Source organism: Balaenoptera borealis (assembly GCF_965194805.1).
Source record: "Balaenoptera borealis genome assembly, chromosome: 8".
NCBI classification, from domain to species: Eukaryota; Metazoa; Chordata; class Mammalia; order Artiodactyla; family Balaenopteridae; genus Balaenoptera; species Balaenoptera borealis.
In genome coordinates this window covers 116834880-116860526 of record NC_138865.1, presented here as the reverse complement: position 1 = coordinate 116860526, position 25647 = coordinate 116834880, and the positions used below count along the sequence as shown (strand labels likewise).

At 51.3% G+C, this 25647-nt stretch overlaps 1 protein-coding gene across 2 annotated transcripts in view; it reads right to left on the bottom strand.

Moving 5' to 3' along the window:
- The window catches only part of HMCN2 (hemicentin 2), a 154877-nt gene that overhangs the window by 7483 nt on the left and 121747 nt on the right, over positions 1–25647 (bottom strand). For both annotated transcript variants that reach the window (XM_082400654.1, XM_082400653.1), the window contains exons 74-92: positions 25363–25490; positions 24578–24734; positions 23658–23779; positions 22641–22805; positions 21267–21374; positions 20898–21032; positions 20450–20584; positions 19703–19893; positions 18116–18329; positions 16718–16852; positions 15533–15723; positions 13903–13984; positions 5124–5393; positions 2839–2988; positions 1274–1411; positions 1052–1173; positions 481–718; positions 275–337; positions 42–164 (exon numbers count right to left, since the gene is read on the bottom strand). In XM_082400654.1, the coding sequence (XP_082256780.1) occupies positions 42–164; positions 275–337; positions 481–718; positions 1052–1173; positions 1274–1411; positions 2839–2988; positions 5124–5393; positions 13903–13984; positions 15533–15723; positions 16718–16852; positions 18116–18329; positions 19703–19893; positions 20450–20584; positions 20898–21032; positions 21267–21374; positions 22641–22805; positions 23658–23779; positions 24578–24734; positions 25363–25490 (2867 nt within the window). The remainder of the gene's footprint in view (positions 1–41; positions 165–274; positions 338–480; positions 719–1051; positions 1174–1273; positions 1412–2838; positions 2989–5123; positions 5394–13902; positions 13985–15532; positions 15724–16717; positions 16853–18115; positions 18330–19702; positions 19894–20449; positions 20585–20897; positions 21033–21266; positions 21375–22640; positions 22806–23657; positions 23780–24577; positions 24735–25362; positions 25491–25647) is intronic.

Genomic DNA, 25647 nt, shown 5'->3' with positions numbered 1-25647 from the left:
GCCAGGTCCAAGACGAGCCTCTCCACCTGGGGCCCACTCACCTCTGCAGGTCCTTTCGTCCCTGGCCAGGGTGAAGCCAGCTGGGCAGGAGCAGGAGAAGCGGCCGGGCACATTGCGGCAGGAGTGGGCGCAGGGGCTGGGACTGCCCGAGCACTCGTCCCTGTCTGCAGGGTGGGCAGAGGTCCGGTGGTCTGCGCTCACAGGCCCTCCAGCCCTCAGTCCCTCCCAGGCGGAGGCCTCCCTCGTCCCTGCCGGGGTGGGGAGGCGTGCTCACCCAAGCAAAACTCTCCCTGGGCGTCCAGCTCAAAGCCCTCTGGGCAGCCGACTTCATTCTCTTCTGCTAGGCAAAGGGGACAGACCCTGAGGACACGAGGGCCCCAGTGCCCAAGGTGCCCGGGGATAGAGAGCCCAGGCCCATCTGGGGGCCCTGGCAGGGTCTGGCTGGGGCAGTGGGGGGTGGAGACGGGACGGGGGCCTCACCAGCTTGCAGGGCCGTGGAGAGCTGGAAGCGCAGGGCCTTGGCCTCGGGGTCGAAGGCCGAGCTGATAGCGGAGGCCCGCAGGTGCTGCACCAGCTGGGGCTGGGGGCCCCGGGCCACGTCGTACCGGATGCTGTGGTTGCAGCGCAGGAACGAGCGGAGGCTCTCCTGCCGGAAGTTCTGCGTGGAGCCCACAAAGAGCCGGCCGGGCCCCGTCTGCACGTACTGCTCCTGGAAGTCCTGGAAGAGGCGGGTGGGGAGGAGGACATCACGATATCAACTTGCAAGGGCCGAGGGGCCCTCAGCCCCCAGTGCGGATGCTGGGGTGTGGGCCTGGTGGGCCTTTCGGCTCTTCTTCCAACCAGCTGGGCACCCTCGAGCTGTCTGCGAAGCTGGGCCACAGCCTCCTCCTGCTGCGGGGTTCGTCCTCCCCGCGGCCCAGCCAGGCCACGCCCCAGACCCCGCTGGGGAGTCAGGAAGGAAAGTGGGCCCGGCTGCCCGGGGAGGGTTGGGGCAGGACACGCCACTCTCTCTCGTGCTCCCCATCTGCACACCCCAGGGCTCTCCCCCCACCTGCACTTGCAGATCTGCGTCCGCCAGGCTCTCGGGGACGATGCCATTGACCACCACGTCGAGGAGCAGGAGGCCATCGGGATCCAGGCCCCGGGCCAGCTGGGTCATCGTGAGCAGTTCCCCTGCAATCCATCCCCACCCAGCCTGGAGTCACCTCGGGGGAGAGGCCCTGGGCTCAGACCTCAGCCCCACCTGGCCCACCTTGGGGAGACCCCCGCTCACCTGTGGCAAACTCCACATGCGACTCCTGCTGGAAGCGGCCGCCCGTCAGGGAGTGGCCGTTCAGGGCATCGCCACTCTCTCTGGCCAGAGCCCAGTAGATGGGGGCGATGGTGACCACAAGCACGCGCATCAGAGGCCCTGGACGGGGTGGACACAGAGGCTAGGCTAGAGCCAGACCCCGAGGGCAGCCGCTCTCCTGCTCAAGGTCCCTCTGCAGCTCCCTACTGCCCGCAGGAGAGCTCAGCCCCTTCCCTCCCTACCCAGGCCTAGCCCGTGATTGCCTGGGCCGGTAATCAGATCAGAAGGTGGGAAGTGGTGAAAACTACTTCGTGGAGTAGCTGTGAAAATGAGCAAAATATATTTATACAAAGAAGTGCCTTTAATATTCAACTGAATTCAATAAATATTGAGGGCTACTGGGTCACCACACAGCATGGGACTGCATCGACCGTCACTACATGCATGCCGGACCAAGAAGAAAATCAACTGTCTCCTAACTTGCAGACACCTTCCAGAAGAGCCTGGGAGAGGGAGGATCGTTCTAAACCACTGACTTGGAAAAAAGAGCCCAAAGGTGCCCTGGACATGGATTCTCAGACCTTCCCACGATGCCCGGCCCTCCTCTCAGGGCAGGTGGGGTCTGGGACTGGGGAAGGGGGAACGCTGTTTGCTTGGGGCCAGGGATGGTCCAGCTTCTCAGCCAAACTGCTGGCTCAGAAGAGGTACAAGAGGGCTGATGTTCACAGGAGCCAGCTGGGCCCCTGTCCCTGGGAGCAGAAACTTCTCGGCCTCTCTGTGCCTCTGCTTCCACTAAACAGAGCCAGGCACGCCTGGCCTGGAGCCAGATGCTTCTCCATGGCTCCTGCTCCTGAAGCTGGAAGAAGCAGCCACACCTGGGCAGCGTCTCACTTCACTCCCTCTCTGCCGACAGCCAGCCCGGAGTGACCCCCCCCAAGCCAGAGTCCCCTGACCCCCCACTGCTCACACAGTCTGTGGTCAAGGGCAGCTCTGGAGGGGCTGCTTTTAGCAAAGGCCCTGTCAACACTGCCCTCTCCCTGCCCTGGACCCCCATGAGGGGATGCAGGACCCCCTGGGCAGGGTGAGACGGCAGAGTCCATTACAGCAGCATCTGTAATGTCTCTCCAGAACATTCCATTTGCTTAGGACACACTATTTTATGAATCTGTTTGAAAGTGGACATTTCTTGGTTCTCTGGGCCTTCTAGCTAATTTTATTCTCCACGTTTCCTTCCCCTTTTCTGTCCCCTGCAGCCCATATCCCTTACTCCTTACTAGTGATCCCTTCACTTCGGTAGCAGCTCTTGCCTTAACAGTGGGAAAAAAACCTCACATAGCAATCAGTGGTTTCAAAAGTCACAATCTGACCCTGCATTCACATAATACTGGTAATTTCACGCTCTCGGGCTGATCTTAAATGCAGTTTTTTTGTTTGGTTGCGGGCTGTGGGGTGGAGAGGAAGTGGCCTACACCTCGATCCACGTTGGCTCAGACTCAGCTCAGGTCAGAGGGTTCCCAGATGCAGGAGATGCTCTGGCCCCCACTTACCCACACTCGCAGGGATGTGGCTGATACTGCTGCAGAGGGTGGTGACCCCAGAACGTGCCTCCTGTTGCACGCTGGTGTTGAGGACAGCTATGCCAAATTTCTGCCCATTGATCACCCCAATCATGCTGCCCCGGCTCCCCCGGGGCTCCCCTGTGAGGAAGGAAGAGAACAAGAGGGACACTATCCACCTCTGTGCCCTCAGGGATATGCGGGTACTGTTTTCCATTTCATGAAGGCGTAAACTGAGGCTCAGAGAGGGGCAGTAACTTGCCCAAGGACACACAGCTAATGGGTGATGAACTCAACACTCAGGAGATCCTGGCTTCGAGAGAGAAGGGAGACATTTAAGAGGAGCCCCACACAGGGATGGTGCAAGCTTCTAATTCTGGCTCTGCCATCACCTTCTTGAAAACCTGGGCAAGTCTGGCCCCCAAGCCACACTTGAGTTGGCTTATCTATAAAATGAGGAGGTAGGACCACAGATGCACCAAAGACCTGTTGGGTTCTAAAATGCCAAGTGATGGGGGCAGGGGGCCTGGCACACTGGAGGAGCCAGGGAGGAGAGGCAGGGCACCGGGCCAGGAAATGAATGCTGCCACCTGAACACCTCCCATTCCGTCAGTGGCCCTGGCTCCGGCTGCCCTGCCGCTGGCCCAGCTGGGGTGGGCTGAATTTCTAGCAGCCGTCAGGCAGTCTGCTAGCAGATGCTCTTCAGCACTAATCAAATGGATTGTACAGGCACAGGGGGATGCTTCCTCTGGCTAATGGGCCAGCTGTCTCGTTTGGACAGATGGCAAGAGACAGAAGCTAGCCTGACTCTCCACTCATCAGCCCTCGGGGGAAATTGACAACAAATTGCCAATGATCTGTCAAAAAAATAACATACAACACTCAACTGCCAAGATCCTAAGTGGATAGATCAGGGGGCTGGTTAATTTTGGATTCCAGGAAGCAATGCCATTTCCTGCAGCCCTTAGCTGGGGTTTGATGAGATTTGATGCCCATCTGGGATGTCTCTCGTCCATATCCGCAGCTCTGGGATTTATGGGGGGACAGGAAAAGGCCATGAACCTTCCCCTGGCCTTGTAATAAGGGGGTAAGGAGGAGCTGGGAACAGCAGATAAGAAGGCAGCAGCATGACCCTGGCAGTTTTAGAAGGGGACAGGAAATTGGAGACCAGGAATGACAAGCCGCTGGCAACCTTCTCAGACATGAGGTGACTCAGCAGCCTCTTGTTCCCCCACAAGGCCAGGGTGCCCCTCCCCAGACTTATGGGAAAGGAGGGAGAGAGTTAGGGGGCCTCGACGCCTTCGAATATCTTTTATATAGCAACGTCCCTTGAAGGAATTTATCCTATAGAAATATTCGGTCCAGCGCACAAAGATGTGCACCACAGGATGGTTTCTGGAGGGGAAACTGGAAAAAAAAAAACCCACAAACCTGTTGTTTATTTAATGAAGCCAACAGCAATTAAGTTTAAAACATGTTCCTACGGAATGGTATGAAATCATTACAGAAGGTGTGGGCTAGGCTTATTGTCGTGGGCTACTGTCCATGATAGAGTAAGAAAATATGGCAGGTTGTAAACACAGCTTGTACATTTGACCTCATTTGTAAAAAGAAAAAAGTGTATCTCTTTACATTCAGAGAGAAAGTGTAGAAATATATACCCCCAAATCATTACCTGAGCTATTTCTAAGTGAATTATGGGAGATAACTGATCATGACTTTTTTCTTCACACATTTTTAAAAAATTATCTGGCCTTTCTACAGTTAACATATACAAGGTACAAATTAGTTGTTTCCATTAAAAAAGTAAGGATGCTGTTATGGGTTGAATTGTGTCCTCCTAAAAGGATGTGCTGACGTCCTAACCCTCGGGACCTGAGCACGTGACCTGATTTGAATGTAGGGTCTGTACAGAGGTAACCATGTTAGCATGAGGTCATGAGGGTGGGCCCTAATCTAATATGACTGGTGTCCTTATATAAAGGGGAAATTCAGAGACAGACACGAGCGCAGGGAGGATGCCACGTGATCATGAAGGCAGAGAGAGGGGTGACACTTCTACAATCAAAGAACTCCAGCAAACTACCAGAAGCTAAGGGAGGGGCCCGGAATAGATTCTCTATCACATATCTCAGAAGCAACCAACCCTGCTGACACCTTGATCTTAGATTTTCACCCTCCAGAACTGCAAGATCATACACTTCTGTTGTTTTAGGTCCCGTTGGGCAGGGAATCCCACCCCTGTCCACAAAGGTCTGGGCAGGGAGGCTCCGTACCTCTCACGGTCAGGAACGCCTGGGCTGCGGCAGAGCCCAGGAGGTTGTGAGCAACGCACTGATATGTGCCCGCATCCCCAGCCTCCACTCGCTCCAGCCACAGGCTCCCGTCCTTTAGGGTCCTGAGCCGCCGGCTGGCCCGCAAGGGCTGGCCCGCTCGCAGCCACTCCACCGTGGGCACCGGCTCTCCAGAGGCCTGGCACCGCAGGGCCACGGCATCCCCAGATCTCACTGTCACATCTTGGGGCTTCACCTGGAACACCGGGGCACCTGTGGGAGGCCCGGGGCAGCTTTTAGAAACATCTTATTATTTTTGCATACAGGCACACCTTGGAGATACTGTGCGTTCAGTTCCAGACCAACGCAATAGAGCAAATATCACGATAAAGTGAATCACATGAATTTTTTGGTTTCCTAGAGCATATAAAAAGTATGTTTACACTATACTGTAGTCTATTACGTGTGCAATAGCATTATGTCTAAAAATACAACCTATATGTCTTAATTTAAAAATAACTGATTGCTGGGCTTCCCTGGTGGCGCAGTGGTTGAGAATCTGTCTGCCAATGCAGGGGACACAGGTTCGAGCCCTGGTCTGGGAAGATCCCACATGCCGCGGAGCAACTGGGCCCGTGAGCCACAATTACTGAGCCTGCGCGTCTGGAGCCTGTGCTCCGCAACGAGAGGCCGCGATAGTGAGAGGCCCGTGCACCGCGATGAAGAGTGGCCCCCGCTTGCCGCAACTAGAGAAAGCACTCGCACAGAAGCGAAGACCCAACACAGCCATAAATAAATAAATAAATAAATTTAAAAGAAACTATCAATCATTTAAAAAATAATAATAACTGATTGCTAGAAAATGCTAACCATCATCTGAGCCTTTAGTGAGTCACAATCTTTTTGCTGGGAGGGTTTGAAATATTTCGAGAATTACCAAAATGTGACACAGAGATACAAAGTGAGCCAATGTTGTTGGGAAAATGGTGCCAGCAAACTTGCCCGATGCAGGGTTGCCACAAACCTTCAGTCTATAAAAAATGCAATATTTGCAAAATGCAATAAAGTGAAGCACAATAAAACGAGGTGTGCCTCTATTCAAGTGGTACATATTCATTCAGACAGATTAGAAAATACAGAGGCAAATGATCCTCCCACCCACTTACCATTCCTGAGTATTTCCTTCTAGACACTGTTTCCTTATGAGAATGTGAACATATTACCCTTTCTTTCTTCCTTCCTTCCTCCCTCCCTCCCTTTCTTTCTTTCTTTCTCTCTCTCTCTTTCTTCTTCCTTAATTCTATAATAGATCATAACTACCTTTCATGGCATTAAATATTTGTTTTTAGTGTCTACTTGGTATTCCATTGTTTGGATCTGTTATGATTTGCTTAACCAGGTCCCTATTATAGGACATTTAGCTTGTTTCCAGTGATGGGGTGACATTTGCCAGAATTGCCTCTACTTGATGCCAGATGACATGGCAGACCTGGGCTCTGTCACTTGCTGGTGAGTGATTCTCAAGTCACTCCCTGATCCTCAGGTTTCTCATCTGAAAGATGATACTTCCTGCCCACTTACTACTATGGACCCTCCAGAATGGCTAAAATGAAAAGGATGGAAAATGCCCAGCGCTGGTGAGGATGCAGGGCCAGCAGAACTCTCACACTGCGGGCAGAAGTGTACAACCACTGTGGAAACCATTTGCCAGTGTATCAGTTTCCCATGGCTGCTGTAACAAATGGCCACAAACTTGGTGGTTTAAAACAGCAAAAATTTTTTCTCTCACAGTTCTGGAGGCCAGAAGTCCAAGATTAATCGTTTCTCAAGGCTAAAGTCAAGGTGCTGTGTTCCTTCCAGAGGCTCCACGGGAGGAGATGTTCCTTGCCTCTTATGGCTTTTGGTGGCTTCTAGCATTCTGTGGCTTGAATTCCGTGGTTGAATCACTGCATTCTCTGCCTCAACTTAACATGGTCTTCCCTCCTCTCTCTCCCTCTCTCTGTGTCTCTGTGTCTCTCTCTAATCTCCCTCTGCTTCTCTCTTATAAGAACACTTGCGGGACTTCCCTGGAGGTCCAATGGTTAAGACTCCACGCTTCCAATGCAGGGAGAGTGGGTTCAATCACTGGTCAGGGAACTAAGATCCCACATGCTTCGAGGCACAGCCAAAAAATAAAACAAACAAACAAACAAAAGAACACTTGTGGTAGCATTTAGAGCCCACCAAGACAATTCAAGACAATCTCCTTCTCAAGATCTTTAACTTAATCACATCTGCAAAGATCCTTTTTCTGGGACTTCCCTGGTGGCTCACTGATTAAGAATTTGCCTGCCAATGCAGGGGACACGGGTTCGAGCCCTGGTCTGGGAAGATCCCACATGCCACGGAGCAACTGGGCCCGTGAGCCACAACTACTGAGTCCACGTGCCTAGAGCCTGTGCTCCCTAACAAGAGAAGCCACCGCAATGAGAAGCCCGCACAACGCAACAAAGACCCAATGCAGCCAAAAATAAAAAAAATAAATTTATTAAAAAAAAAAAAGGATCCTTTTTCCAAGTAAGATAACATTATATGGGAAAAGAATCTGAAAAAGAATAGATATATGTATAACTGAATCACTTTGCTGTATACCTGAAACTAACACAACATTGTAAATCAACTATACTCCAATATAAAATAAAAATTAAATTAAAAAAAGAATTCACAGGTCCTGGAGACTAGAACATGGTCATATCTTTGGGAGCCATTTATAGCCTCCCACAGCCAGTATGTCCTAAAGCTGAACCGGTGTGTCCTGTATGACTCAGCAATTCCGCTCTTGGAATTCCGCTCTTGGAATCTCCCTATGTTCACGGAAAGGCGTGCCTAAGGACTTCGCAGCGGCACTGTTGACATTTGCCCCCAGCTGGAGACTAACCTACGCTGAATGCATGAATCAACTGTGGTGTAGCCACAGAGTGGAAACCACACAGCCACGAGAAGGAATAAACTGATCCCGTGTGCAATCTCACACACTGGGAAGGCGCAAGAAGCCTGACACAGAGTACACGCGACATGATTCCGTGTCAACAAAGGTCAAAAACAAGCAAGAGTGGGACTTTGGCTATGGCCGAGCAAAGAGGTCAGCAAGTTGGCCCCCCAATAAACAAGTACAAAACTTGACAAAATTGTCAAAACCAAATATTCCAGGGCTCTAGAAATCGACTAAGAGCAAACAACAAATTGAGAATTGTTTACTTCTGAAAAGCTTCTAGAACTCTGGGCACAAACAGGGTAAGGGTGTGGCCTTCCTGCCTGGGGCTGCTCCCATCTCCCAGCCCCAACCCACCCCATCATCACACTAGTTTTATGAGGGCAGGGCTGGCGGAGAAACCAGGGGCTGACTTGATTTGCAGCAGAGGATGGAGGCAGACTCTGAGAAATGGGGGTGTCATCAGGGACAGGAGCAGAACTCTAGAAAGCAAGTGGGGACCTGGCACCTCTGCTGGCCTGCAGTCGTGGCCCTGGTTGAGGAAACCAGGGACCAGCCAGCAATACAATAAGGAGAACCTGGGAATAAGGGAGCCCCAGAGACACTGGATCTGCTCTCCACACACCCCTGGCTGATGTGGGAAATATGCACCTAGGCAGGGGGACCCAAAAGGGCCAGGGGAGAGTCAGAGCCAGGGCTGACTTGAAAGCTGCCTGAACTTTTTTTTTTAATGTCAATTAGATCTCAATAAAGTGGTTTGAAAAACAAATCAATAAATATCAAAAGTTTGAAAACAATAGTAATACTAGGTGGCATTTGTTGATTACTTACTGTGTGCCAGGCACTGTTCTAAGCACTTTACATGCATTATTCCATTTAAACTTCACACTACTTATGAGACCTGTTCTATTATTATCCTTATTTTAAAGATAAGAAAACTTAACTACAGAGAAATTAAATGATTTGCCTAAGGTCACAGAGCAGATGGGCAAACCAATAACAATTCCGAGTGGACTGAGTCCAGAACCTGCCCTCTCAACCACTAGGATTGAAGCAAGAATGACCTATTCCTGCCTCAGGGCCTTTGCACTTACTATTCTTTCTGCTTAAAGCAATTTCTCCTACACTGTCACGTGGATGGATGCCTCCTTCTCATCATTCAGATCTCAAATTAAATTTTAAAATATAAAAAAAAAAATTAAAAAGAGGTCTTTCCTGATCACCCTCAAAATTGCCTGAACTTTGAATTACTCCACAACCATGCTCCGCTTCATTGATGGAAGATGGGAGTTTTATTTTAATTTTCAGAAGTTTGCCTTTAATTTTCAGAGGTTTGATAGCGATGTGTCTCAGTGCAGACATCTTTGAGTTTATCCTGTTTTGAGTTTTCCTCAGCTCCTTGAATTTGTAGGTTTATGTATCTGGTGAAATTTTGGGGAATTTCAGCTCTTGTTTCTTTGACTACTTCTCACCTGTCTTTCTCCTTTTCTTCTGAGGCTCTAATGAACGAATGTGAGATCTTTTGGGGGTAGTCCCACAGATCGCTGAGGCCCTGTTCATTTTTTTCCCCAGTCTATTTTCTCTCTGTTGCTCAGACTAGTTAAATTCTACTGTTATATCTTCAAATTTGCTAATTCTTTCCTCTGTCCTCTTTGTACTATTACACCCAACCACTGAGTTTTTAATTTTGTTTATTATAAATTTAGTGCTAATTTGGTTCTTCTTTATATCAATTTCCTTGCTGAGATCTTCTACTTTTTCACGTTTAAGCATGTTCACAGTTGCTCATGGCCACTTTAAAGTCCTTGTTGAGTTGAGATTTTCCTTGTTCTTGGTATGATGAATGAGTTTCAAGTGTATACTGAACATTCTGAGTTGAAAGACTCTAGCTCTAGTTCTTTCATTTTAACAGGCTGCCTCTGACGCTGCCACAGGAAGGAGGTGTGGCCTCATTATTTCCAGGTGAAGGTAGAAACCCCGCTTCCCCAGCTGGCCTCCACTGACACCCCAGAACAAGAAGGGGTGCTTTACCATCACTGGGCAGGCACGGAGTTCAGAGTTCACACTAGGCCTCCACGGATATCAGACCTGGCTGGGAGGGTTATTGCCCCCACTTGGCCTCATCTGAAACCATTACCCCCTGCCCACCCCGCGGTGTGGGGAGAGGGGTGCCTCGGGACAGCAAGGAAAAGGCAGAAGTGTAGGCTTCCCGCTTGGTCTTTGTTGATGGGGTTTGGGGTGAGGCTGCAGTTTTTCATAGTGTTTGGCTGGAATAGGGTGTTATTACCTAAGTTTTCTAGCTTGATATGCTGTCCTTTTTCTGGTCCATTAGCAAGAGACAGCAGACTTTTGCGGGGGGCCCTCATTTTTTTTTTTTTTGTCTGAGCCCATCGGTATTTCCAGGTTGCCGGCTTCTCAAGCATCCTGCCCAGGATATATGAGGCAAAAAGAAAAACTAGGGATTTTGCTGCCATATCATCCCATAGGTCCCAAGATCCTTGGCCCATCCTTCTTTTCTCTACCTTTCAGAGTCTTACAGTGTTTGTTTTCTATATAAAGTCTAGAGTTTTTAAGCTGTCCTTAGCAAGAGGAATAAGCATAAATGCCTCTAATGCCATCTTGTCTGGAACCAGAAACCTCCCTCCCTCACCCCCATCCACGACAAAAACTCTCAACAAACTAGGTATAAAAGGGAATTTCCTCAACCTGATAAAGGGCATCTATAAAAACCCATAGCATCTATAAAAACCCATAGGGCATCTATAAAAACCCATCATACTCAATAGTGTAAGACTGAATGCTCTCTTCCTAAAGCTGGCAACAAGGCTAGGCTACCTGCTCTGGCCACTCCTATTCAACCTTGTGTCAGAGGGTCTAATCAATGCCATAGGCAACATAGAGAAATTAAAGGTATCCAGAGGGGAAAGGAAGAGGTAAAACCACTCTACTCATAGAGGACATGTAGAAAATCCTAAGGAATCTGCCAAAAAATTACTAGAACCAAATACTAATTTAGCAAGGTTGCAGGATTTAAGATCGAGATAACAAAAATCAATTGTATTTCTATATATTAGCAATGAAAAATCCAAAAAATCAAACTAAGAATTCCACTTACAATAGCGTCAAAAATCATGCAAAACTTAGTAATCAATTTAACAAAAGTACAAGACTTGTACCCCGAAAACTTCAAAATATCACTGAGAGAAATGGAAAAGATCTAAATAAATGGTATAAAACAACTGGATATCCATATGCCAAAAAAAAAAAAAAAAAGGAATTTAGATCCTTATCTCACACAAACATTAACTTAAATGGATTTGGCCTAAATATAAGAACAAAAACTGTAAAAATTACAGAAGACAATGTGACCTTAGGTTAAACAAAGATTTTTAAAATATAACACAATCCATAAAATATTATTGGACTTCACCAAATTTTAACACTTTTGCTCTTCAAAGGCAAAATACAGGAAATGCAAATACAGGCCACAGACTGGGAGAAAATATTTGCAAATCATCTATCTGATAAAGGACTTGTATCCAGACTATGTAAACGACTCTTAGAACTCATTAATAAGACAATCCAATTTAAAAATGAGCAAAAGACCTAAATAGACACTTAGCCAAAGAAGTCATACGAAAGAGTAATAAACACATGAAAAGATGCTCAATATCATTAGTTATTAGGGAAATGCAAATTAAAACCACAGTGAGATACTACTTTGTAACCACAAGGATGGCTAAAATTTAAAAGACTGACATTACCAAGTGTTGACAAGGATGTGGAGAAACCAAAACCTCATACACTACTGGAAGGAAAGTAAAACAGTACAGCTAGTTTGGTGATTTCTTAAAAAGTGACCAATACAGTGATCAGGTCACCCAGCAATTAGACTCCCAGGAATCTCAAGAGAAAGAACATATATCCACACAAAGACGTATACACAGATGTTCACAGCAGCATTATTCATAAGAGCCAAAAACTAGAAACAATCTAAATGTCTAGTAACTGGGGAATGGATAAACATAATGTGGTCAATCCAGACAATGGAATACTATCAAGCAATAAAAGGGAATGACGTACTGACATATGCTATAACATGGATGAACCCCCAAAACATCGATAAGTGAGAGAAGTCGGAACGAAAAACTGCATATGATTCCATGTATGTGAAATTACCAGAAAAGGTACATCTATAGGGACAGAAGGCAGATCAGCAGTTGCCTGGGGCTGGAGGTGGGAATGGAGATTGACTACGAATGGGCAGAGGGAACTTGGAAATATTCTAAAAATGGGTTGTACAATGCTATACATTTACTAAGAATCACCAAACTGTATACTTATAATGGGTGGATTTTTTCACTTAAAAATTGTGGTAAAAAAACATATAACATAAAATTTACCATCTTACTCGTTTTTAAGTGTACAGTTCAGCAGTGTTAAATGTATTCACATTGTTGTGCAACCATCACCCCCATCCATCTCCAGAACTTTTTCATCTTGCCAAACTGAAACTATATCCATTAAACACTAATTCCCATTCCCCTTCCCCCAGCCCCTGGCAACCAGCATTCTGCTGCCCGTCTCTGAGAATTCGACTACTCTAGGGACCTCATACAATTAGAATTATACAGTATTTGTCTTTTTGTGACTGGCTAATTTCACTTAACATAACGTCCTCAAGGTTCATCCATGTTGTAGCATGTGACAGAGTTTCCTTCTTTTTTAAGGGTGAATAATACAAATGCGTGAATTTTATGGTATGTACATTATGTCTCAATAAAGCTATTTTTTGAAAAGGCAAAATTCTGGACGGTGATTCCCTCGAGAGGGGGTAGAGACTGGAAGGGGGCATGATGGGGGGGGCGGGTCTGGGAACCGTTACTGTTCTATTTTTGGATCTGGGTGCAGGTTACGTGGGTGGGTTCATGTTATGAAAATTCATTGAGCTGTACTCTTGTGACACGTGCCCTCCTCCTTGTGTGTTAATCTTCAATGAAAAGTTTCATTAAAAATCCTTATTTATTCCTGTTTTGTAAATAAGTTCATTTGTATCATTTTTTTTAGATTCCACATATAAGCGATATCATATGATATTTGTCTTTCTCTGTCTAACTTACTTAACTCAGTATGACAGTCTCTAGGTTCATCCACGTTGCTGCAAATGGCATTATTTCATTCTGGCGGGGGAGGGATAAATTGGGAGACTGGGACTGACATATACACACTACTATATATAAAATAGATAACTAATAAGGACCTACTGTGTAGCACAGGGAACTCAATACTCTGGAATGACCTATATGGGAAAAGAATCTAAAAAAGAGTGGATATGTATATATATATGTATAACTGATTCACTTTGCTGTACAGCAGAAACTAACAACATTGTAAATCAATGATACTCCAATAAAATTTTTTTTAAAAATCCCTATTTAGACTATTTCACAGGGTTACTTTGAGGCTCACATAGTGCTTTGTTAGCTATAACCTGCTTGGCAAACACAGGAGCTGTCACTATGATCTCAATGACAGTTTTTGAGTTCTGAATAAACAGGTCCCCCAGGCCTGGCTGTTGGGTCCCCAGTACTCACCAGCCCCTAATTCCCATTCCATACTGGGGAGACAGTTCATGGGACTTCAACTGTGTGTTCTGAATAAATATTCAGAATGGCCCTCCGTTCCCATCAGACAGCCCGGGCGGCGGCAGCCACAGCCTCAGCACAGCTGCCCCCTGGGTGCCCACCTCACTGGGTGCCCACCTCACCCGGTCCCCACCCAGGGCCCAGGGAAGGTGGGGCTGAGACTCACTCTGCAGCACGAGGACCACCACTTTCTCCACCGCGCCCAGCTCATTCTCCGCCAGGCACTGGTATTGTCCCGCGTCGTCCTTCTGTGGGTGGGCACGGGAGCGGGGGCGTGGCATTCAGGAGAGGAGGACGAGGGGGCGGGGAGCATCTGGGGACAGCTGGGCACAGACAGGGGCACCTGGAGCAAGACCCATCTAACCAGGAGGAGCTTAGAGCATCAACCAGCCAGGGGCCCGCAGATTCCACCAGGGGGGCTTCCATGGCTGCTTGTCAAGAGAATCCAAAGAGAATCCAGCCCCTTTCACCCCTGGAACTTGGGGTGGTGACAACTCATTGCTCTAAGGGGAGCTATATGCTGCAGAAGCATGATTTAGATCCACCTCTTCCAAATTGTGCACGTTAAAGTATTATGACTCCACGGCACATTATTAGGAATTCCTTAAAAAACGGGTTTTGTGTTTGAGCAAGTTTGGGAAACACTGAGTTAGACAAGAAGAGGTTTCAGCACTGCAGGCTCCCGGGGGCTTTTATTGTGCGCACTGCGAGTCTTCCAGAGGGGGAGGGTTTGCACCACTTCCTGGCCTTGGTGATAGGGAAGTTTCTTCCCCGGATATCCACGACCATGGCAGTGATGCAACTCAGGAAGAATGCTGGCTCAGATTCACTTCCGAGTGGCAGCACCACCATGAGATGGAGCTGGGGCAGCCTGAGGCCACTGTCCACGCCCAGAAGATAATATCCCGGAGGCCACTCCCAAGGGACTGTCAGCGGGCAGCACGGCATGCAATTAAGAGTATAGATTTGGGCATCAGTCCAACATGGGACCGAATCCGGGCTCCACTGTTCACCATGTCTCTGGAGCCTCAGTTTCCCCATCTCTAAAACGGGGATAATAACCGATAAGATTGTTGTAAGCATCAAATGAAATCATGCTCCCTAAATGCGAGGCACGGTGCCTGGTCCACAGCAAATACTCAGGTCACGGCAACCCTTACTGCTGCTGCTGCTGCTGCTGCCTTTACCAGTCTGAGACAGGCTCCCAGATGGGCAAGATCAAGGACCCCTAAGATGAGTCCTTGACATCATCGAACTGTGGAATTCTGCAGGACCACTGGGACTTGGGACACAGAAGGGAAGGTAAGCAGGGGCTGCCCCCGAGCTCAAGGCTTTGGAAATGGCGTGGAGTAGGAATCAGGAGGCCTGGGCTGGGGTCCTGCCTCGGGTGCGTACTGGCTGTGGGCCTCTCTGACCCTCAGTGTCTTCATCTGTAAAATGAGGCATTCTTATCCGCTTACTCTGCTCCATGGGGTTGTTATTAGTAACATATATCGGCATTACTGAGGGACCAGTCACTCTTAACTACCTGGTGTGGGTCATCTCACTGATTCCTCGCTATAAATCTATGAGGTAGAACAATTATTAGCCCCATTGAATGGATGAGGTAATTGAGGCACAGAGAAGTTAAGCCACTGGCTGGAGGTCACCCTAGCTAGTCAGGCGAGAATCTCTGGGTACAGACAGGAAAGTGCTTTGTAGGCTGTAGAGGGTGGTGCCAACCTAAAGAACCGTCTTGGATAATCAGACAAAGTGGAGGGTTGTCCCAGGTGGCCCCAGCCCAGGCCCCGCCTTGCCTCGGTCCTACGGATGGTCAACGAGCCATTCTGCAGCCAGTGCCGGAGCCGGCTGTCCTGCAGCAGAAGGCCATCTTTGATCCAGTGGATGTTGGGTGCTGGGTCTCCACGGACCACACAGTCCAGCCGGACGCTGCCCCCAACGGGTTCCACCAGGTAGGAAAAAGCCTCCCCTTGTAGGACAGGAGCCTCTGCACAAGGTGACAGTGGACAAGGAGAGAGAAAGGAGGTTTCCTTCAGGCTAAAATTCCCATAAATCCATCCCCAAAAGCCTGCCAGACAGACCCCAGGAACCTATGGAGGCTCCTGCTGGCTCAGCGCGGCTGTGTAGAGTCAATACATCTGGGATGGCATACAGCTTCCGTGTCGCAGGTCAAGTGAACTAGACTGGCAGTGGCTGCCAGGAACACTGTGCTGAGAAGGATTTGAAGTTGAGTGGGAATAGTGCTATGATTGATTAGTGATGCCTGAGACAGGCACAGGAGGGGAGAAAGTGTATGAGTGTCATACACTCGAGCTCAGAGATGGATTAGCCCAGCGGCAGGGTACTTTGGAAAACAAGGACTACACAATCATTAGGACACCTCTGTTGGACATAGCAACACTAAGACGTCCCTGATTCTCATTTCATGCAACTCTTAAACCGCTCTTGGATGCCCTGTGCTGGTTTTCATCCTTGCCGGTTTCCTGAGGTTGAATCTACCAACAGTACAGTTGAAACCTGGTGCCTTGGGCAGCTCATTCCCCTCCATCGAGCCCCACCCTCCCATCCTAAAGTTGGACATACAAGTCACAGTGCCATGAGGGTTACTGTGCAGGGCTGTGGGGAGCAACCGGGAGGCTGGCGAGATTCACGCATCGTTTGCCAGGGTACCTTGGCCCCCATCCCCCTCCCACATTGACACCATCCAGCTGAGGGTAATGCTTCAGGCTGATGAGTCAGATCTCAGTTCTGCCTACAGCCGGTCATCTGGGGAGGGTAAAAAATACTGATGTCGAGGCCTCACCTTTACTGAGTCAGGGGTAGAACCTGGGCCTCGGTATTTTATAAAGTCCCCCAGGAGATCCTAATGCCCAGCCAGGGTGGAGAGGTACTAGTTCAGAGATCAGGAAGCCAGTTTCTTAGAAAAACCACTAGGTTGGGTCAGCAGAGGTCTGGAGAAAGACCACGTGGTCACTCCCTACCCTTCACGTGGACGAAGCTGACCGCCTGCACTCGGCCCACTCTGTTCTTGGCCCAGCAGATGTAGGTCCCGCTGTCCTCTCTGGTGACTGCCATCCGCTGCAGTGTGCTGCCCCCGTCCTGCTCGGACACCCCCTCTGTGGCAGAGAAAGAGACGCCCCAGGGGGCTCTGAGCTCAGGGTGCCAGGGACCTCCTGCCCTGAACACTTAACTCAGGCCTCGGTATCCAGCAGGTGCTTCATAAAGGCACAAAGTGTCCCCTCCCTGCTGGAAGCCTAAGCAAGTGGGATCCGATCGTGGCAGGCACAGGATCGGATGATGAGGATGAGGTTGAAGACCTGCCTTTTCTCATTTCCAAGTCCACACCGCGAGTATGATGAGTGGCCAAGGGTAGGTCTTCGGGGGCCAATTAACATGTGCCACTTATAGAGATATTGTCATGAGTTACGTATAGATGGATGCTATTTTTTTAAATTAATTTTTGGGGGAGGGGGCTGTACCACACCGCACGTGGGATCTTATTTCCCTGACCAGGAATCGAACCCGTGCCCCCTGCAGTGGAAGCGCAGAGTCTTAACCACTGGACCTCCAGGGAAGTCCCTAGATGGATGCTATTAACAGCCTTTGTTTTCCCTGTAATCCTTAGACACTGCCCCTACACCAGGAATAAGGACAAGTGCTACAGGGATGGGGCATTTACTCTGGGCGAGGCCCTGCCAAGTGAGCCTCCTGCATTAAATCATTCCGCCCTCAGGACGCCTGTTATCTCTATTTCAAGACAAAGAGCTGGGCTCAGAGAGGCTGAATCTCTCTCCTGATCTCTCCGCCCAGGAAGCAGTGAGGTTGAGGCAAAGCCTTCTGCACAGGTGTGCAAAGGTGAGCCACACACGTTTCCCAGCACCTGGACTTGGGTATAGGAGGGTATGAAAATATCACTTTGCAGTGGAGGAGACTTAGCAATTCATCCATTCGGCAGACATTTATTGAGTACCTACTATATACACCACAGGGCCTGCGCAGGCCTTGGACCTCCCTAAACATCACCGGGGACCCAGGTGAGAGGAAAGAGTCCCCCATGAATGGAGTTTGTTGAGGGGCCCACAGTGGGAGCAGCAGCGCTGGGCTGGAGCACAGGCCCCTCTCCTGGCCCTGAGGTCTCTAGGGTTGAGTCTTTTTCACAGCTGGCTTCTTGCTGGGTCTGACATGTGACTGGTCACATAGGGCCACATGTGTGTTTGCCCTGTGCCCCAATGCAGGGCCAAGTCTGGAGACCCAGAACCCACAGGCTGACTGGTACCCTCTTCCTCTTCACCAGGTTGGGTCATCCCCACCCCCGCCCATCCTCTTCAACCTCCCAGGGTCCTGGGTCCCTGTCCCACCCGCCCCCAGCAGGCCCAGACCTGTGACTGGCTGGTTGTTGACAGTCCAGCCTATTCGGGGTGTAGGGCTGCCCCGGGCCACACAGCGAAGCCACAGCCTGTCCCCAAGGTTCAGGCTGTGGTCCCCAGGCAGGGTGGTGAAGACAGGCGGTGCCAAGATGGCGAGGTACACGCGGCGGCGGGCGCGGCCCACGGCATTCTCGGCAGTGCAGGTGTAGGTGCCAGCGTCCTGGCTCTGTGGGCAAAGGGAGGGGTCAGCCTGAGAACTGCCCCCACCCCAACATGGGCCAGAATGCCCCCGGGGACCTGCTCCCTGGCAGGTTCCCATGGACCATCCAGCCCAGAGAGGCAAAGTGACTTGCCCAAGGTCACACAGCTAGCAAACAGCTCGGCTTCACCACTGCACCTCCCTGCAGCCTTCATATGGCTATGCGCTCTGATGAAATACAATTTATATTTTAAGGCAGGACAAGAAAAATTAAACATAAAATTCTCTGTCTTTTTGGGCCTCCTCCTTCCATCCCTAATGTGCAGTGTGTATCTGCATTACACATTAACCAGAGCTCCTCAAGGATGGGTGTGCCTGCTCAGCTGTAAAGATCATTTTTTTTTTCCTTTCCTCTGACACTAGCAATGTAACTTCTTAAAAGAATAGCGTTCTTTCCCAGCTCTGTAAGGGCTCATGGTGACTCGCTGTTCACTCTGTACCTGCTTACCCGGACTATGTGTCTTTGGCGAACTTTATGTAAAATACGAGTATGTCATTCTGATGTATGATTCTTCGTCTTGAAAATGTACGTGACCGTGCCTTTACTTCTAACAGGTCTCCCCGGTTATAATCCTCAGTTTGGCTCCAAAAACTTCCCTTTTTTTCCTTCTTAATTTGATTGTTAATTGAATTTTCAGCCTTCATAATCTAAGCCTGACCACACGTTTGTAACAGTCACCATTTACTAAGCACCTCCTGTGTGCTCAGAACGGAACCTGCACTCCGCTCACCTGTGCTCACCTCATCCATCATCCCTGAGGCGGGTCCTGCGTTCGGTGCCTTCTCCGAGAGGAGAAGTTCTGTGGTGCATCCCAGCAGGGCTGGTGGGCTCACCTCTGCACATCTGGCTCGCTGTGTGGCAGGATCCCCACCCCCACGGCCCCCTCGAGATGTGCCCACCCATCCATCTGGACAGCGGCTTCTTTTGTAATTACAGGACATGATGAGTACTGATGGGGGAAGGGAGCCGGGGTCCCACCCACGCCTGTAGCTCAAGATGAGAACATCTGGGGCAGTTTGGGGACACAAAGTCATCGCCACGCTCCCCCCTCCCTCTCTTCCAGGGCTCCTTCCCTCCCCCAGGGACGAGCCATAGAGGTCCTGATTCAAATCTTGGTTCTGCCTCTTGGCAATAGCATGTCTTCAAAACCTGGGTACACTCTGAACCTCGGTTTCCTCATCTGTAGCTAGGGTGATAACACCTACTTCCCCAGGTTCCAGGATTAAGAAACTGCACAGCATTCAGCACAGAGCATGACACACAGCGGGGTGCTCAGCAGGTGTTTGCTGCTCCGGCTGTTACTATTATTCCCCTCTGCTCCCTGGGGCCAGGCCCTCACCTCTGAGTTCTTCACCAGCAGCTCCCCGGAAGGCTGGATGGTGAACTTCCCCTCAGCTCCAGACACAGGCTGGCCGTCCTTTTCCCAGGTGATGTCGGGCTCAGGACTGCCGCTGGCCATACAGGGCAAGAGGGCGTGGGAGCCTTCGGTGGCGGACAGGTCCGGAAGGCCAGTCTCGATCACAGGCGGGACTGTGGGGAGAGGGAGGTCCCCTTGGTGACGGGGCTGGGCTGGGGTAGGCTGGGGTGGGCCATACCTGCCCCAGTGCCCTTGGCACTAGACACATCCTCAGCCCCTTCCTCCACCCCTGTCTGCTGCCCCCACTGGCCCCTGGTCATAGGCCCCGTGGTCTGGATAATCTGGGGACTCTCTCGAGTTTGGTGAAGCTGTGACAGAGTGACCCATTCACCCACATGCACACACAGTGACTAAAGGGACAGAAATGGCTATTGCTACTGGAAAGCCAAAATGAACGAAGAATGACCAGACTAGTTTCCCAGGAGGGGCCAGAGGAGGCAGAGGGGACTCTGGAGTTACTGTCTGGAGCCAGACCTTGGGTGCAAAATGGGAGCCGTTTTTTTCTTGAATTCCTTCTAGAACCACAAGCCGTGCTGGGGTAGGGGTGGACGCGGGGACATGCCCCGCCAGGGACCAGGGCTGGGCAGAGAAGGGAGGGGCTCTCAGGAGCCTCAAAGGCCCTAGCTCATTGGGGTCCACTTCAGCCCCACGCACACCCCCGGGGCCCACCTTGCACCACCAGCCGAGTCTTCCCCAGGGCACTGCCTGCACTGTTCTGGGCGATGCAGAAATAGTTCCCGGCATCCTCTGGGCTGACATGGATAATCCGCAGCTGTCCACTGGTTAGGACCTGGGTACTCACCCCTGGATTTGGCGGGAAGGAATTGGGGGCCGGTCGCTGGGGCGACAGGACCCCCGAGGAGGGCAGGAAGGCTGCTTGGGCTGTTCTGTCTGACCAGACAAGTGACCTGCTGTGGCCACAGGGTGACGAGGGAGCAGAGCGAGCACGGAAGCCGGACCCAACCTCCCAACCCAGCCACCGAGTGCTCAGGCAGAATCCAGGGCTCTGGGGTGGTGAGGGGAGACGGGAGGGCGGGAGGTGAAGCGGGGGCAGGAAGGAGGACCGCAGGTTCGTACTGTCTTCCTCCCACCCACGCTGGCTGCCAAGGAGACTCACCTGCAGGCACGCTGAGCCCCTCCTTCTGCCAGCGGATGCTCGGCCGGGGGATGCCCGAGGCCTCGCAGGGCAGCAGCACCTCCTCCTCTGCCACCGCCCGGACCACACTGGGTAGTGGCTTTACCACGGGGGAGGCTGCAAAGGAACGGGGCTGCAGAGGTCCCTGGGGACACCGTTAACACCCAGGCCTCTCCAACCAGGGGCCGTCTGAGCACCGGAGAGAGAGGCTGCTAAAGGGAACAAGGGGTTCCGGAAACGTCGGAAAGGAGGACACGGGCGGGCTATTTCTCTTCTCCCGAAGAATCCTCTGGCCCTCCACCGGCTTCCCTGCCCCAAGAGCCATGGCTGTCTGGCCTGGGGGACGCTTACCTTGCACGGTGAGGACCACGTGCTTGTGGGCCACGCCCGCGGAGCTGCGGGCCGTGCAGGTGTATCGGCTGGCATGGATGGGGAGGGCCTGCCCGATCTCCAGGGCACCTGTAGGCAGGAATAGGGCACAGAGAGGGGTGAGGGGGCCTGGGACAGATGTCCCAGGGGTGGAGCCAGCAGGGCTTTTAAACACCCAACCCTGGTGTCTCTGTTACAGGCCACTCAGTCTGCCTCCCTGCCCATTTGTAAGCAGCACGGGGGAACCTGGGCCTGCCTCTGCTCCCTGCTCAGGCCATTACTGTAGGCAAGTCTCTTCTACTCTCTGGTACTTCTAGTCTCTGGGCCAGGTGTACAACGAGGAATCAGACAGGATGATCTCTAGACCCTTCTGGCTGTGATGTGCCGGGATCTGCCACTACCCGGCCTGGAATCCCTGGACCGCCCGCGCCTAGTTCCATGGGCCCTCACCCTGCTATCCTTGCTGCACTCTGCGCAAAACTTGCCTCTTCCAGGAAGCCTCCCCGGATTGCTGCCTCCTCTGTCCTCCCTTTGCCCTCTCTCCCTCAGCCTTGGCTGCTCAATGAATACCATTTTAACCTTCCCAGACCACAGGCTGCAACAGTCAGGTAAGGTGGTTTCTAAACCATCCCCTGTGGACCCCTAAGTGCCTGCTGAGGGGGCAAAGGGAGCGAGGCCCACCTGACTCTGGACCACCCCACAGCCCCCATCCCAGCCCCAAATGGAACCAGAACCTAGCTTCTCTCACGTGTTGGGCTTCCCCATAACCACTTGTCAGAAGGAAGTGTTCTATTGCTTTGGAAGAGTTTGAAAACCACAGATCTGGCCAGTGGTTCACAGACTTTAGGATTTCACTAACCAACCAACTAAAAAATACATTTAATTTAGAGAATCCCCATAAAGTTGCCAGCTTTTTATTTTAATAAGCAAAGACACTTAAAAAATTACCATGTACTATCACCTTAATTTCATAAAAGAAAGGCACTTTCAACACCAAATTATTAAGAAAAGCATTATTTCAGAATAAAGGACAATCCTTCTAATGAGCTAAAACTAGCTTTATGAAAACTCTCACGTAGCTATTATTTTTCTCATTCTGCCATAAGGAGCACCAATTTACCAACTAGCATCAGGGACTGACTGCTGGATATCAATACTCTAGTGCGTGGATGGGGATACTGAGGCCCGGGGGGGTGAGGGGGTTCTCCCAGGTCACACAGTGAGGGAATGGCAGAGCCAGGCCAGGACTTTCCATCTTCTCAACCACCAGGCCCCAACGGGCTGCTTTCACAGCCTCTGCCCAATGGCCCTTAGTGTCCCCTCAGCAGCAGGTCCACGTGGCTCACCCTTACTTACCCGAAGGTGACACACGGTAGCCGTTCCCCCGCAACCCCATCTGGGTGCCTGCTTTGCTCCAGGACACAACTGGGGCTGGCACCCCTGTGCTGTGGCACGTGAGGACCACGGGCGCCATCATGGTCACGGTGAAGTCTGTCTGGTCGTCGGCAATGGTGGGAGGCACTGAAACGCAAGTCAAGGCTTGAGGCCCTGCTGAGGTCCCCTGGGGAACACACAGCCATAGGGCCAGGTGGACGAGAAGGATAAACAGACTAAGACACAAGGTGACATCAGTGACGAAGCTCCAGGGAGGGAGGTGCAGCAGTCACATTTCCTCACTCAGATGTGTTTTGCTGGGCGTGTGGGAGAGTTATGAACTGCTTTCTATAGATACCAGCCAGGTATCTCAGGGAGCGTTTCACAAGACAAGGGAGCTTGGTGGGGGCACAGAGTGAGGGAGGCCAGAGAAGGCCTCTGGGGCATGCGGTATTTAACCTGAGATGTGAAGGAAGAGCAGATATTGCCTGGGTGAAGGGAGAAGTGTTCAGCAGAGGGAACAGCATATGCAAAGGCCCTGGGGTAAGGAACAAAAAGCTGAGAGACATGACTGCATCCCAGAGTGAGGCAGGCCATGGGGTGAGCTGAACCTGGGGGGTCAGCAGGGCTGACCTTCTGGGCCCAGGTGACACCATGCATTCTATCCTGAGGGCAGTGGGCAGCCATGGTGGGAGGGATTTTAACTGGGGTGATGACAAGGTCAGATTTGGGTTCAGAACATTCTGGACTGGGGAGAGGCCTCGCCTACAAGCTCCCACAGGCCAGGAACTGTGCTGGAGTTGGGTTATGTCAATGTGGGAGGGCAGGATCAGAGAGGGCTTCCTGGAGGCGGTGACCCGGGAAGCACAGAAAGGCTCAGAGGGAACCCGTGCAGGTCCCTGGAGGCAGAGAGAGCGCCCAGGAGAGGGAGGCACTGTCCCCATCCCGGCTTCCTCATCTGCCCTCGCTGTGAACAGTCACTCCTGACCGTGAACTCACCGTGAACCGTCACCCAGTAGAGCCTGTGGGCCTCGCCCACTTCATTGCTTGCCACACACTCAAACTGGGCTGAATCCTGGGGGCTGGGGGCTGTGAGGAGCAAGGCGTTGGAGGGCAGGAGCCTGGACAGACAGACGGACGGTTGTCTGCTAAGTGACTGGCCGGGCTGACCTGAAACCAGCCAGCCGTGGCCTCCCTACCCGGGGAATTTGGAGGCGAGGGATGTGTTTCATGACTATTTTCCCTTCCTGTAACCGGCCCCCAGCCTTGACTCTAGAAGTTTCTCCTAGAATTTTCTACCTCCCAAGGTCTACCTGTTCAGTTTGTGGGCAATTTTAATGTTTGCCTCCGGGTTTCTCCATAATCCTAAAAATTTTCTACAGTCACCACCTATGATAACTTCTGTAATAGTAACCATATCCAAAGCCCTGATCAGAACTGCTTGCGTTCACTGAACACCTGCTTAGTCACAAAGCTCCACGAAGATCTGGCGCCTAACACAACAAATACTTGGTGAATTAATTGGTGAACTGACCCCTTAATACTCCCAGGGATCATTTCAGGATCAGCTGCCTTTGAGAAATGGGGAGACCGAGGCTCCTGCAGGAGCCATGGGTCCAGGCTCAACCGGCATGAACTTGGGCTTCTACGTGGGTTCTTCAATAGTGACTAAAGTGCTTGCAAAGGCCATATATTTTCCATTTGGCTGTATGTCCCAAATGCCCCCACCTCCGACCAGGTATCTTAGTGTAAAGACCCTCCTGGCCCCTTGAAGTCAGGACACAAGTTCTGGTGCTGGCTTTGGTGAGACCCGAGCGCGCCCCTGCCTCGGTTCTGACCCGGCTCCCCTTCTCTGAGACGGGCACGCCCTTCCCCACCCCGGGCATCTCATGGCGTTCCCAGAAGGACGAGCTCAGTACCGGTAGGTTCCCTGCTGCAGGCGGAAGTCTAGCTTCTGTCCGTCCTTCCACCAGACAACACGGGGCTTGGGTGAGCCTCTGGCCTCACAGGGCAGTGAGGCAGCGGTGTCAGCAGTCAGGGTCAGGTTGGAGGGGCCGGGGGTGATGGCTGGAGGCTCTGGGGAGAGTACAGTGATCAAGAGACGGGCTGCGGGATGGGGGCAGGGCGGGGGTCTCTAAGGGGAAGCCCAGGAGCAGGAGGCACTCCAACCACCTTCAGCCCATCCCCGAGGAAGCAGGGGCGAGGAGGCAGGAGAAACTCCCCGAGCGGATCTTCCAACGGGCTCCCAAAGCTGGGGCGATGGGGCCTTTGACCACCACCCCTGAGGCTGGCATCCCCGTAACTACATCTCCTTGAATGGGGCCTCCAGGGCGCAACTCCCCAGCGGCCCCACCCGAGGCTAGGGCCCAGCAGCACAGCCTCCACCCAGGTGATCAATGGGATTGAAGAGCAGATTAGAGCACCTGGCTCAGTGATTCTGAGTGTTTTACAGCTTGTGCATGTTTTGTCATTGAATATAATAGTATAGTAGTAAGTGTGTATAATGTATGCATAAAGATAAATATGCATCTTTGAGTGTACATGCTCAAAACTTTTTAGTAATAGGATTCATGGTCAAAAACATTTGGAGATCGTTGTTCTTGGCTCCTGACGGCTAAGAAGACCCAGAAACTAAGCAGGACCCGGCCCAGACAAGGGGGTGGATGCTGAAGGCAAAAAAACACACCTTCCCTCCTCTACCTACCTAAGACCCGGAGGTCACGGCCCTGCCGATCGGAACCTGCAGGGTTGGACGCCAGGCAGAGGTAGTGGCCGGCATCCTGGGCGAGGACTGGCTGGATCCTCAGGGAACCCTCAGGCAGAACCTGAAATCTGGAACACAGGGAGGGGTTGCCATGGATACCGGCAGACCAGCAAGTCCCTACGGAGGAGCTGGACCCCTGGTGGTGTCTCCAGCAAGACCCTCCCCTTGGTCTCTGGCTTTCGGAGCAAGAGGATGCTAACTCAGGAGTCCTGCATCTGTGAGGCC